The 12,970-nt window shown below is 30.3% G+C and overlaps 1 protein-coding gene across 2 annotated transcripts in view; it reads left to right on the forward strand.

Moving 5' to 3' along the window:
• LOC116850466 (protein SPT2 homolog) overlaps positions 1–12,536 on the forward strand; it is a 50,664-nt gene extending 38,128 nt beyond the window's left edge. For both annotated transcript variants that reach the window (XM_032828794.1, XM_032828793.1), the window contains 3 exons: positions 7,043–7,934; positions 11,350–11,565; positions 11,863–12,536. In XM_032828794.1, coding sequence (XP_032684685.1) covers positions 7,043–7,934; positions 11,350–11,565; positions 11,863–11,960 — 1,206 coding nt within the window. In that variant the 3' untranslated portion in view covers positions 11,961–12,536. The remainder of the gene's footprint in view (positions 1–7,042; positions 7,935–11,349; positions 11,566–11,862) is intronic.
• Positions 12,537–12,970: the final 434 nt, after the last annotated feature.

Consider the following 12,970-nt stretch of genomic DNA (forward strand, 5'->3'; position numbering starts at 1 on the left):
AAAATGATGTATTCATTGGGGCACACCAAGTTTTTGATCCTTGATATTAAGTTTTTCTCAATTTGATATTTCGATATTTCAATGTTCAATTATTAATATTAATAAAATATGATGAATGACGATATACTACTGAAAACGTCTCGGTTAGTATATACCGTTTAGAAACGTGTGGGAAACATTTTACAAACGGTTATGGAATGGTATATACGTTTAGAAAATGTATATGAAACCAATATATGCTACTAGGGATGATGTGCCCCAATTATAGATATAGGAAACAACAAATTGACATAAGACACTGACATAAGACATAATTGATAAAAAAATTTTTTTTCTTATTCAAAATATCTGAACATTATAATATATCACACAATATATTTATCGCACAATTACTTGTGTAATAAATACTTACACATATACGTACTTGGTCAATTATATTGATCTCACCTCTTTTTTTAATTAAATTAATTTAAAACATCTGCACTTTGTTTAAGTTAACATGTATTTTTCGTTTTATAGTTTTAGTTTTGATAATTTTTGTTTTGATTTTTTTTGTTTGATACTTTTTGTATTAGGTTTTTTTATTTGGTTCTTTTCTTTGATACGTATTCGACGTTTTTTTTCGAATATTTAAGAATCCTAGTTCAAACTATTCTTCTTCAGACTTCTACAAGGATCTTGTTCTGCTGTATTGCATATATTAATCCGCCAATCTTCTCTTTTTTATTACCTAAAAGATTTATTGGTTTTTTGTAAAGTGGAAGACTTTCCTGTTTTGTTTGATATAATCTATTCATACGTACATTGTTTATTTCAGTGCTCAGAATTATTTTCACTTTCGAGACGATTTTAGAGAACTATGCTTACTTATTTTTCCTTGTCATTCCAGCTCGCTCGGCGGGTTACTACTGACAATCGTTCTGTAAGATCACAAACCTCAATAGCACAAATCTCCCAAAGATATCCTAGAGACGTACAAAGACTGTCCCAAAGATATCCATAGGATATTCATAGAATATCGTGTGATGTCTGAGAATTAACAAAATATTATAAATATTCGATAAAAAGAAAAAAATTTTATAAAACCATAATATTGTACCATAATTATGTAAAGTTACTAGTTTGGTTTTATTACTAATGTAATAAAATGTAAAATGTAATGTGAAAATACAAAGATTTATAAAACAATAATAAAAATAATAATAAATAAAAATATAATAAAAATATTTAGAGATGTATTTCATGTTTAATTTAATCTTGTCTTAGCATTAAGGAAGTCTTCTCATGCATCAGACAAAGAAAAAATAAATTTTTTTTTACGAAGAGACACTTAATACCATCATTGGAAAATTTTACAGGTTTATTAGTAATAGAATGTAAAGAATGAACAGAAATTTCTAAGAAACAAAATGACAATTTTTTTTTTCAAGTTATTGCTTATAACGTAAAACTGACTTTTGGAGCGGTGCAAAGTTGCAGATCGTAATTTTAAAAGCAAGCATTAAAGAATATGTTATTTATATCCGTGTTTATTATATAAAATATATTTGACAACTTTCTTGATTTAAAAAAAAATATTCGGCAATAATAATTTCTGCGTAAAAATTTTGAAACAAATTCACTTTTGTCTGCTTGACACATGAAAAAACTCTATTGATGCTAAGGCAGGATTAAATTAAACATAAAATACTTATATCTCTAAATTTACTTATTATTATTTTATAACTTTTAAATGATTAATAAGAATATCTTTTTATCTTTTACGTTATTAAAAAGTGTATAATAACATATTGGACAATGTTAATTAATTATTTCTAAAGGACCCCGCACAAAACCTATGGAAAATGGTTTTCGGTCAAATTGGCTGAAATTTCACTATGTTATAGTTTTCGCCATGCTGATAAAAAGTTATCATTGCACTAAGTTCCAAAAGTCAATATTTCCCAAGATATAAAGGGTCAAAGTAGTGAAATATGGTCATCTGCAGTAGTAAGACGTATGTTATAAGTATAAGTGATACATTGATATTTATCCACGAAATAAATAAAAATCGATTTTTACATATATATATATGTAATAAATATTTAGTTCCGCAATATATACAGGGTGTTCAAAAAGTCCCGGACCGGTGAAATATCTCGAAAACTAAGCATTTTAGAAAAAAATGATTCAGATAAAAGTTGTAGGGTTTCAAAAGATCTATTTACTGATCTTATCAGTTTGACCTTGGATGGCGTCGCCAAGGTCAGATCGAAATCACATTAACTTTTTTAAATGGAACTGCCTACTTTTTATTGCATATTCTTGTAGCTTATCTCGAGACCTTTCCAAAACACTATAAACAAATGTATTTTCGTTAAGTATTTTTCGAGTTGTGAAGCTTGAAAGTTACAGTACATTACAGCTTTCAAGCCTCACAACTCGGAAAATACTCAACGAAAATAAACTTTCTTGTAGTGTTTTGGAAAGGTTTCGAAATCGGCAAGGTTAGAAAAATTCAAAATGACGGATCCAATATGGCGGTTGAAGGTTAAGGTCAAGGTTAAGCTCACAGCCAATGTCACCATCGAATAGTCTACAACTTTCCAAACAACAGTCCAAATTCGAGAAAATTAAGAATTTTTGTCTACCATGTTAGATTTGTCCGCCATAACCAGCTGATTTCGAGACGGAGTAACAAGCGACACATATACGTTACTCTGCTTTGAAATCAGCTGTTTACTCATCATTGCTAAGAGGTAAGCCATTTCTTTTACGTACAGAGTCTGACCTACTGCTTCTCTTGAGCTCATTCGTTTATACATTTTAATTAATTACGGAATAAATATTAAGAAAATTTCAAAATAGTATATAACTTTTATGATTATTTTGACCCGTACACGGCGGTTGCTCGATCAGTTACTGGACACCCTGTATATATTACAAACGCAATCTGACGGACAAACGCGCATCGCTTGTGTGCGTGCGTATACGTGTGATCTGAATCGCTTGGCGATGCAAACGTGGCTTTATGGACAAACTCATTTGCTTGTGTACGTGTGTACGTGTGAATCTGAATCTGAAAAATCTGAGAATCTGCGCGAAAATAAAAGGACTTTTTAGCGAGCGAGATTTCGAGTTCTACGTATTGTCTGCACCAATCTTAACTACTTGACTGGCACGCACGCCAGAAGTCGCGCGCTTTACGCGAGAAGAAACTCGCCTTACTTCTATGCTGGAAATATGTTGTTGAATTTAAAAAGTTACTAATCTTATGTTTTCGACATTAAGGAATCCAAATTTTATGTCAAAATTAAAGAATTTTCAAACCCCGATGCACTATCGTCTGTTTAATACGCACGGAAAATTCTTTCTTTTACATTGATTTGAGAACTAAGATTATACTCCGGAGTCGTGATTCACAGCAAATACACAAAGGTTAACTACGTTTTAAAAATGTTTATTACAATTTGACTTAACAAACAATATTATAAAAGTATAATCTTAGTTCTCAAATCAATGTAAAAGAAAGAATTTTCCGTGCGTATTAAACAGACGATAGTGCATCGGGGTTTGAAAATTCTTTAATTTTGACATAAAATTTGGATTCCTTGATGTCGAAAACACAAGATTAGTAACTTTATAAATTCAGTAATATATTTCCAGCATAGAAGTAAGACGAAGTTCTTCTCGCATAAAGCGCGCGACTTTTGGCGCGCGTGCCAGTCAAGTGGTTAATCAAACTTGGTGCAAATTACGCGCGTGCTAAACATTATATCAGGAAATTTTCATCAGATTTTTGATTGTAATTTTTGTGCTTGAGATATTTGACTCGGAAGACCAATCGACCTAGAAATTCCAGATAAGTTTACACGGTCGCGTTGTTTTGTTCGATACGTACTGGGCGTCGTGCCGCGACCGCGGCGCTTGACTACAATATATATAAAGATTAGCTAAATCTAACGCGAGTTAGACAGTTCCCTTGTGAGATATAGCAATATATAGAAGCAAGATATAGAATTGTAAGATATTTCAAAGCAAGAGGGTACATTCAATTCACATTATATACTGGGTACCTTTATGTATTTACTTAAAGTGTGTTCAATAAAGTTGAACAATTTCTTTTAATATGATTATGAAGTTCAATCCAAGTTCAGTCGCAAAATTAATTTAAAATATATTAATATAAAATAAGAAGAGTGCAAATATGAAGCATTTTTATATTTTTAATACAATATAGTATTGAAAAGGAATATACATTTTAGGCGCTACAAACTCCTACACTCATATAAATGTCCGTTTTAATATATAAATCTTTTCTATTTTCATTTAATTGGTTTATGGTAAAATTAACATGAATGCAAATAAAATTGTTACAGATTTAAAGGTAGTCGAAAATGCTCCAAAACGGCATTTTTTGCACTTTTAGGTTAGGATATCTCGAAATTCTGACGTGCTAGAGCAATTCTGCGATCAAATTCGAATTCAGCGTCGAAAATTATGTAGGAAATCACTACTCCTATTCTTGTTTCCAAAACTCACAGGCCTGTGTTATTAGTATCAATGCAATATTATAATCTTTTAGTTATTATTAATATTTCTTTCCTATGAAATCTTTAATTATAACACAAAAATATTTTATTAAAAAATATCTTTAAAATATTAAAAATAATGACTAGATGAAGATAAAAAAGTTTACATTTATAGATGTTCAGTGTGATGACTCTTAATATCAATGCAATATTGTAATCTTTTAATGACCATTGAGATTTTTTTTGATGAAATAAGAAAATAAGAATGTATTAATAATATAATAATAATATATAAAATGGGGAGAGAGACAGAGAGAAAGAGAATATAATATAATAATATAATAAAAAAAAGAAATCCTTCTTTCATAGGATTGGTAATTTTACTATTAATAATTTCATCATGCATGTGAGTATTTTTAGTCTCAGTCACGAGCTAAACACATAAACGCAGTTTAAGACGTAGTAAATTCACATGCAAAGATAAACATTATATGAGGTTTTTAATTATCAAAGGAAATCTAAATGATCATTAAAAGATTATAATACTGCATTGATATTAATCCTCTATTGCCCTTCGTTCAGCTGACGAACGTTAGTACTCTCGTATAAGCGAAATGCTATGCCTGTTATTAATTGAATTTAAATGAAAATTTAATTATTGGTGCATTAATATGGCTTCATAAAAGTGAGTGGATGCATTAAAATATTGATTTATTATTGATCCATCAGAAAAAAAGTTTAAATTTGATAACAGTACGAGTCACATTAATCTCATTATTTACTCTTGCTATGAGTGTGCGATAACACTTTCCAGAGTTTATTAATAAAAGTTATACTAACGAAATTAAAAAAAAGACCATACAAATATAACCTAAAAGATTGTAAACGAAAAGTCAGAAAGTTTCAAAGCCAACTGTGTGAAGCTATTTTTATATAATTAGAAAATAAAATTTCCACTGAGCGAACTTGCTTTATATGAAAGCAATAGAAGATTGATGTATTAGCAAAAATTACACTAACGAAATTAAGGAAACTATCAACAAATATGATTTAAAAGGTTGTAAATGAAAATTTAGAAAGTTTCAAGTCAACTGTTACAAGCCATCTTCATATAATTAAAAAATGAAATTTCAACTAAGTGTTCACTTCATATGAGGACAATCGAGGGTTAAGTCATCACATCAAACAAATGTAAACGTAAACTTTTTTCATCTTTATTTAGCGACTAATAAAATATTTTTGTGTTATAATTAAGTTTTAGTAATATCTAATCATTTTTTTATTATAGATTGTTATATTCCTCTTACGGCTTCTGGTCTCTTACAACGAAATTTTTAATTGATGACACTAGAATAAGACACTAGAAACAACAAAAACGCATGCTTGAAATTCTTATGAAATACTATTGAAATAAAACGATACGCCCATAAAGTGACACTTATAATTGATTGAATACATTTGCAAAATATTCCGAAAACTTTCATTTTGCTTCAATAATCAATAAATAAGCATAAAATTAACATGACATGCAATCTTTCTTTTTAACCTATCTTTTCTCGTGATTTATAAATTTTCTCGTGTCTTGTAAATTTTACAATCATTTATTGATATAGTTAATTAAAATTTTTGGAATATATTACAAATGTGTAAAATCGATTGTTATTTTATGAACGTATCTTTTTATTTTAACGTATTCCGCATAATTTTAGGCATATATTTTCTCACTTCTGATGTCATTAATCAAGATTGCTGCGCTGGGGAAACAGCACCTTTAATAATTGCTATCAAAAATGCTAAAACTCCCCTTTAGGGGAGGCAGCTCCAATGATCTTGTCCTTGACATATGTTATAGAGGTTACACTCCTCAGTGACCTTCTGAAGTTTTTAGCCATCGCTCGTTGTTCGTTAAAAAGTTATTAACAAAAGAAGTTGCATAAAATGAATATAATTTTTGGACACACGCACACATCGCGAGCTTGCCCGGACGGGCGGGTGGGTTAAATCGTCCAAATATAATAGGAACACACGCACATACCGTGAGCCCGCCCGGGCGGGCGGGCGAGCAGTGTGTGTGTGCTAGGAGCAGGCATCTTCCTAGCGTACAAATTCGATGTTTTTATATATACGGTGTCCAAAAATTACATTCATTTTATGCAACGTTTTTTGTTAATAATGTTTTAACAAACAACGAGCGGTGGCTAAAACCTTCAGAAAATTACTCAGAAGGGTGTCAAGGTGACATATGTGACATATGTCAAGGTCAAGGTCATTGGAGCTGTCTCCCCTAAAGGGGAATTTTACTGAAAAAATAAATATCAAAATATAATATTCTATTTAGAAGAACAAATATGATCTTCAAATCTTCAAAACTATTTCACCTAAAAAAAAGTGATACTGTCATAAAATCTCACTTTTGTACTATGTAATTTCTATTAAATAAATTTTTCTCTTACTCTCACATACATATTTCGAAGATATTCAAAATATAGTAATAGTTACTGCCTCATTCTGTATATTATATATTATTCCAGGATAGGCTAAAGCAAGCTTTTAAACAACAAGAACTTAGTGGGACTGATGGACATAGGCGAAAAAGAAAAACAATTTCTTCGGATGTAAGGGAGCCTGAAGCAGATGAAAAAACAGAAGTAAACAAAATCAAAGAAGAAGAGAAGGACGAGAAGCCGAAACTGAAAAAGAAGTCACTACCGCCGCCTATAGGTTACGCAGAACTGATAAAACTAGCGGAGAAAAAACAACATGAACCGGTGATCATAGAAGTTAAACCAAAAGATGAAGAATTAAGGCCAATGACAAAGCGTCAACAACAAGAATATATAAGAGAAAAAGAAAGAAAAGAACAACGTGAGAAAAATTCAGAGACAATTAAAAAATCGAGCATTGTAAATGCACCTAGTAGACCTGCTAAAATACAGTCGAATAAAATTCTAAAAACTAGTGAGAAACCTATAACACCAAACTCAATACCGGATAAAAGTATTCTGAGAACTGCGTTAACTACTCCTAAAAAAGTTAATAACAAATTCAACGATAAACATAACTCAGAGAAAACTGATTCAAGCAAATGTCCATCTAAGGATGAATTATTAGAAGAAAAGAAGAAATTAGAAGCCGAGAGAAGACAATTGGAAAAAATGCGTCGTATTATCGAAGAAGAAAAAAAGAAATTGACGCAAAGTCGAAATAAGCAGGAGGATGTGAAATGCCAAACAAAGTTTTCTAATAAAGTACCATCGAAACCTAAAGTCGCGGATAAACAGATATCATACAAAGATGTTAAATCATTTGCTGATTTAAAGTTACAATCATCGTTAACTAATGATAAACCGAAGCAATTTCCACCGTCTGATGTTAGGCTCATAAAACATAAGCAGAATGTTAAAAAATCTGCACTTAATAAACGTAAGTTTATAAATCAAATCTATCAATCATGTAAAATATATCAGTGTTAAGTCTTTCAGCTATATAAGTTCGCGACCAGATAGGTTGTCCGCTATTTTTTATATCAGTATCGAAACATAGTCTTGTTCAATGAGAGAATTTTCCCACAATCAAACAAGCCAATAAGAGCCAGTTGTGCAAGATACTACAGTTGCTAATATTTAATTAATTATTATAGTTTTATCAAACATTGAACAAAGAGTATTCTTTAAAACAACTAAAAATCAATTAAATATTCTACTCGTTATTTCATTAGTAAAAACACAGTGTTTATATTAAAAATATTGACAGAATACATCGTGCGTGCGTTGAAATGTTGAAAATATAGTCCAACGCGCACGTTAGACCGTTGAAAAATGTCATCTTCCCGCTTAGATTAGATTTTAATTATTACGTACAACATCTAGTGAAGGATATTACTTGTTAACCTTTCTTTTGATTATTTATCTTCAAAATTTGTACAAACTCTTTTTATTTTATTTTACGATATATGTCAAATAATCTTAGAAAGCCCAAATCAATATTAATTTTTTAAATAGACCTTAAATAGACGCTACTTAGGAGTCAAATGGTCGATATCGAGCGGTCGATATCCTTACTATCAGCTCGAAAACGTCGTATTCGATAAATTGTCCGAATTGATATATTATATTGCCGGCTGCGGTTAATATATCCGCTCTGTACGGATTGTCTGCAACGTTTGTTTGTTATTTATTGTGGCGTAAAGTACCGGTTTCGATTTAACAGATGATTGATCGGTCATTGTTAACCCTTAAAAGACAGCGCGATATAGAACACCGGTAAAATTTTTTCGTCTTGATAATTCTAAATTAGAATTAGAAAATTAGACTTAACGCGATATCTGTTAGTAGCTTAGGATACCCTCTTTATGATCGAACAGGTATAAGTCTTAAAGTGTCAGTGTGCTCGCAGTAGCGAAAAAACTTTCATCCTTCAAATAAATATCTTTTTTAAAACGCGCACTATCGCGCGTATTTCCCCTTTAAAGTAACATATCTCAAGAGTATCTAGCTAGATTTTTACTTAAAAATATTAAAAAACGTAAAAAAAGTTATTTTTCACAGTTTCGCTTCTCAAATTTTTTTTTCACTATTTTATAACTACAATTTCTTAATAAAACTTATTACTCCTTATTTTAGATTGTTTAAACTTTACTCAGTAATCCTTTGCATTAAAAAATTAAATAACGTCGTCATAGCAAGCATTTAACCCGGAAGTGGAGTCATACCGGTCATTTCCTCATACTTTTTTGTTTTTTATTTATATCATCTAATCTATTGATATTATCGTATTTTCGCTTTTACGTAAATTTTCTTTGATGTTTTGTCTTATAGCATGGAGAAGTAGACGGTATAGACGCGCTTATTTCTATGTGAAATTTGATACGTTTGTAGCAGTCGGTCTAAAAGACCATAGTGCGCCTATTAACATTAGTCTTTTATCTCTGCCGCGTCAGCGTCGCTCGATGTCCCGCAAACGTCTATTGTCTTTTCGACATCGTAGTTGGGCGGACAGTTCTCTCTAGTGTCTCGAATATTACAATTATAAACGTGCAAACATGAGTAAGCGATCTAGAAAGAATTATTTAGAAGGATATAAAACAGAAGAAACAATTAGTGATTCGGAGGATTCTGAGTACATATATGAGACGTTAATAACTGCATTGTACCAATGCAGTTAAAATAAAAAATATTATGATTTTATTTTTAATATGTATAATAAGTATTTTTTATATATAATAAGTTTAATATGTTTCTTAAACATATTAGATATAGAAATGATAAAGAGAAAAAAAGAGGAGGAAAAGAAGAAATAGTGACATAATAAAATTATTTCCTTCAATTATTATGTTTTTTTTAACAATTGAATTGGTAATTTATTAATTATTACTCAATTATTATACATATATATGCTTAAATATATTTCGGTCGAAATGATCAGTACGCGCCCCCTAACGTTGATCCCGTTAACGACTTCACTCCCGGATTAAAGATGTTGGGGTATATTCCCCATCATCCCATATCATTCCATGTGATCTTTATAAAATTCTGACGTGACTTTTAAGGGTTAATAATGATGCCTGGTACGTATCATTATGCAGTTACAAAGCTGTTGGTAACGCAGTGCAAAATGTTTATTAACCTTAAAGTGAGATTATCGAAAAGTGAATACTTTTCGAAATACAAAAATATGAAGTATCTCGTTAAGTATTCACTTTTCGATGATCTCACTTTTCGATAATCTCAGGTTTGATCTACAATATGCAAAGTAAGCTTGGAATAACAAGTAAGCCGTAAGAATTGGCCAGTTATAGTCGATTATTATAAGAATAATCAACTATGATTGGTCAATTCTTACGGCTTACTTTTTACTCTAAAGCCAGCGGCATATGATGCTTGTTTTCGCGCTGGATTGCTTGCTAGATGGAAATACTCTATTCTGATTGGTCCGTCTTCAGAGATGCACCAATCAGAACAGAATATTTCCATTCAGCAAGCAATTCAGCTTGAAAACAAGCATCGTGTGCCGCTGGCTTAAGCTTACTCCGCATATTGTAGACCAATACTTTCGAATGTGAAATTACGGATAAAATCGATTGTTATAAGAAAACAAAAAAAATGTTAAGAAAATTCTGTTGTAATTTACAGATTGATTGATGCATCAATGTGCAAAGATTAGTATCGATAGATAGTATATATACTGATATAGATACACTGATAGATTTCTCTGGTCATGTACATACTGATAATAGTAGAGTGAGATTAACAAGAATTGAATATTACACAAAATATTTCATATCTTGTACTGAAAAATGTATGGGTAAAATATAAGATTTCCGGAAAAGTATTCACTTTTTGACAATTTTATTTCAGTATTTTAATAGAATGTCCAAAGAAAAATCTATTTATTTTTAAAAACCGCATTATTCTATTTAAAAAATTAAATTTGGCCTTGATAGAGTTTCTAAGATCATCCAAGATCAAATAAATACTATCAACTAATAATTTTTTTTCAACACTATCATTTTTATTTAGACCATTTTTCCAATAAAGTAGAGTTAGGTACATTTCGACTTGCTCCGCCTAATACTATTTTCTTTACTTTATCGCTTCACATACAAACTACGAGTTATTTAAGATTCAGGAAAATATAACTTATAAATATATATTTTTAATAGTAAAAAGCTATTAGAAATATATGTTTACAAGTTACAAACCTATAGATTATGATAAGCAGAACAAGTCGAAAATCGATCGAAATGTGCAAGGCATGCCGAGCTCTTCATTAAAATAATTTTTTAAATAATTGGCCGCTCTAAAACTTTTGGTATATACTGAATATTTTAATTTTACAGGACGCATATATGACGATTGTGAAGATTATGATTCAGACATTAATGATTTCATAGATGATGGACCGGAAGAAGACAATGAAGATTATAGTAAACACATCAGCGAAATCTTTGGTTATGATAAAAGTAAATATAGGCAGGTTGATGATGAGGATGATATTGCTATGGAGAGTAATTTTGCGCAGCAACTTAAAGAAGAATATGTATCTACGAAAATAGGTACTTATTAATATAACTTATAATATTATCATTATTAAATTTTTAATAGGTTAATTTAACGTAATAAGAGTTGTAATTTTGCGAATTAATAAATTATTAATAAATAATAACGAATTTAATAACTCCCAATCAATTAATATAGTTTAATCAACTAATCAACATACTAATTTCCAATTAATTACATCAAAGTTTAATTTTGTATACTAGCAATCCATTAATGTTACACACAAATTAAATTATCTTAATATGATTATTAATTAAGATAAAGTATTAATACAAAATTAAATATTCTTGCAGGGATTATGGAAGATTTAGAAGATATGCGTATAGAAGCATTGGAGAAGAAGAAAAAAGAAGAAAAAAGAAGTTTTTTAAAAAAGAAGATGAGAAAATAATAACATTGATTCTAACTTTTGTTTATCTGATTCTTATTGATTCTTATTGTTAAAAGAATACATACATTTGTTTAAAAAAATAATTAAATTTTTCTATTATATAGATAATAAATAAGAAATTTATGTTACATATTCTTTATTATATATTCAGGTTGTTTAACACATCTCGATCGCTCGCGTGCAGACAGAATTCATTTAACTAAATAGGAATGTCTTTTATTACTTTGTAAAAAACCATGATAATTATCGAGATATTGGTTAAAAGAGACTCGCAAGTTAGTGCGAAGATATATGTTGTGTTGAATAACCTGTATAGAGTATATACATATATAGTAATACAAAAAATATATAAATTATAATTTAATACACACAGGCTGTTTTATAACTACTAATATAAATAGGAGAGCAGGAGAGGACGGGGGTGATACTACATGAAACCATGATAATTATCGAGATATTGGTTAAAAGAGACTCGCAAGTTAGTGCGAAGATATATATTGTGTTGAATAACCTGTATAGAGTATATACATATATAGTAATACAAAAAATATATAAATTATTGGGTGTACAACTTAATTCGGTCCGTTTTTTTGCTTGAAAAACGCATTTATTTGAATGATAAAATGAATTAATACATTATTGAAAGTATTGTCCATCGCTAGCCACTACTTTTTCCCATCTTTCTGGCAATTTATGGATTCCATCGCGGAAGAAGCGTTCATCTTTTGAAGCCAAGAATGAATCGAGCCAATTTTTGATACCCTGTTCTGAAGTGAAGTGTATTCCAGTCAAAGCGTTCTGCATCGATCGAAACAAATGGTAGTCGGAAGGGGCAAGGTCTGGGCTATAAGGCGGGTGAGCCAGAACTTCCCATCCGCTATTTTCCAAATAGTTTTTAACCGGAACAGCAACATGAGGTCGAGCGTTGTCATGGTGAAAGATTATGGACTCGTGTCTGGACGCATATTCTGGACGTTTTTCGGCTATAGCTCGCTTTAAACGGATCAATT

Source organism: Odontomachus brunneus, unplaced genomic scaffold (assembly GCF_010583005.1).
Source record: "Odontomachus brunneus isolate Ranch 3 - 2012 unplaced genomic scaffold, Obru_v1 Obru_scaffold_146, whole genome shotgun sequence".
NCBI classification, from domain to species: Eukaryota; Metazoa; Arthropoda; class Insecta; order Hymenoptera; family Formicidae; genus Odontomachus; species Odontomachus brunneus.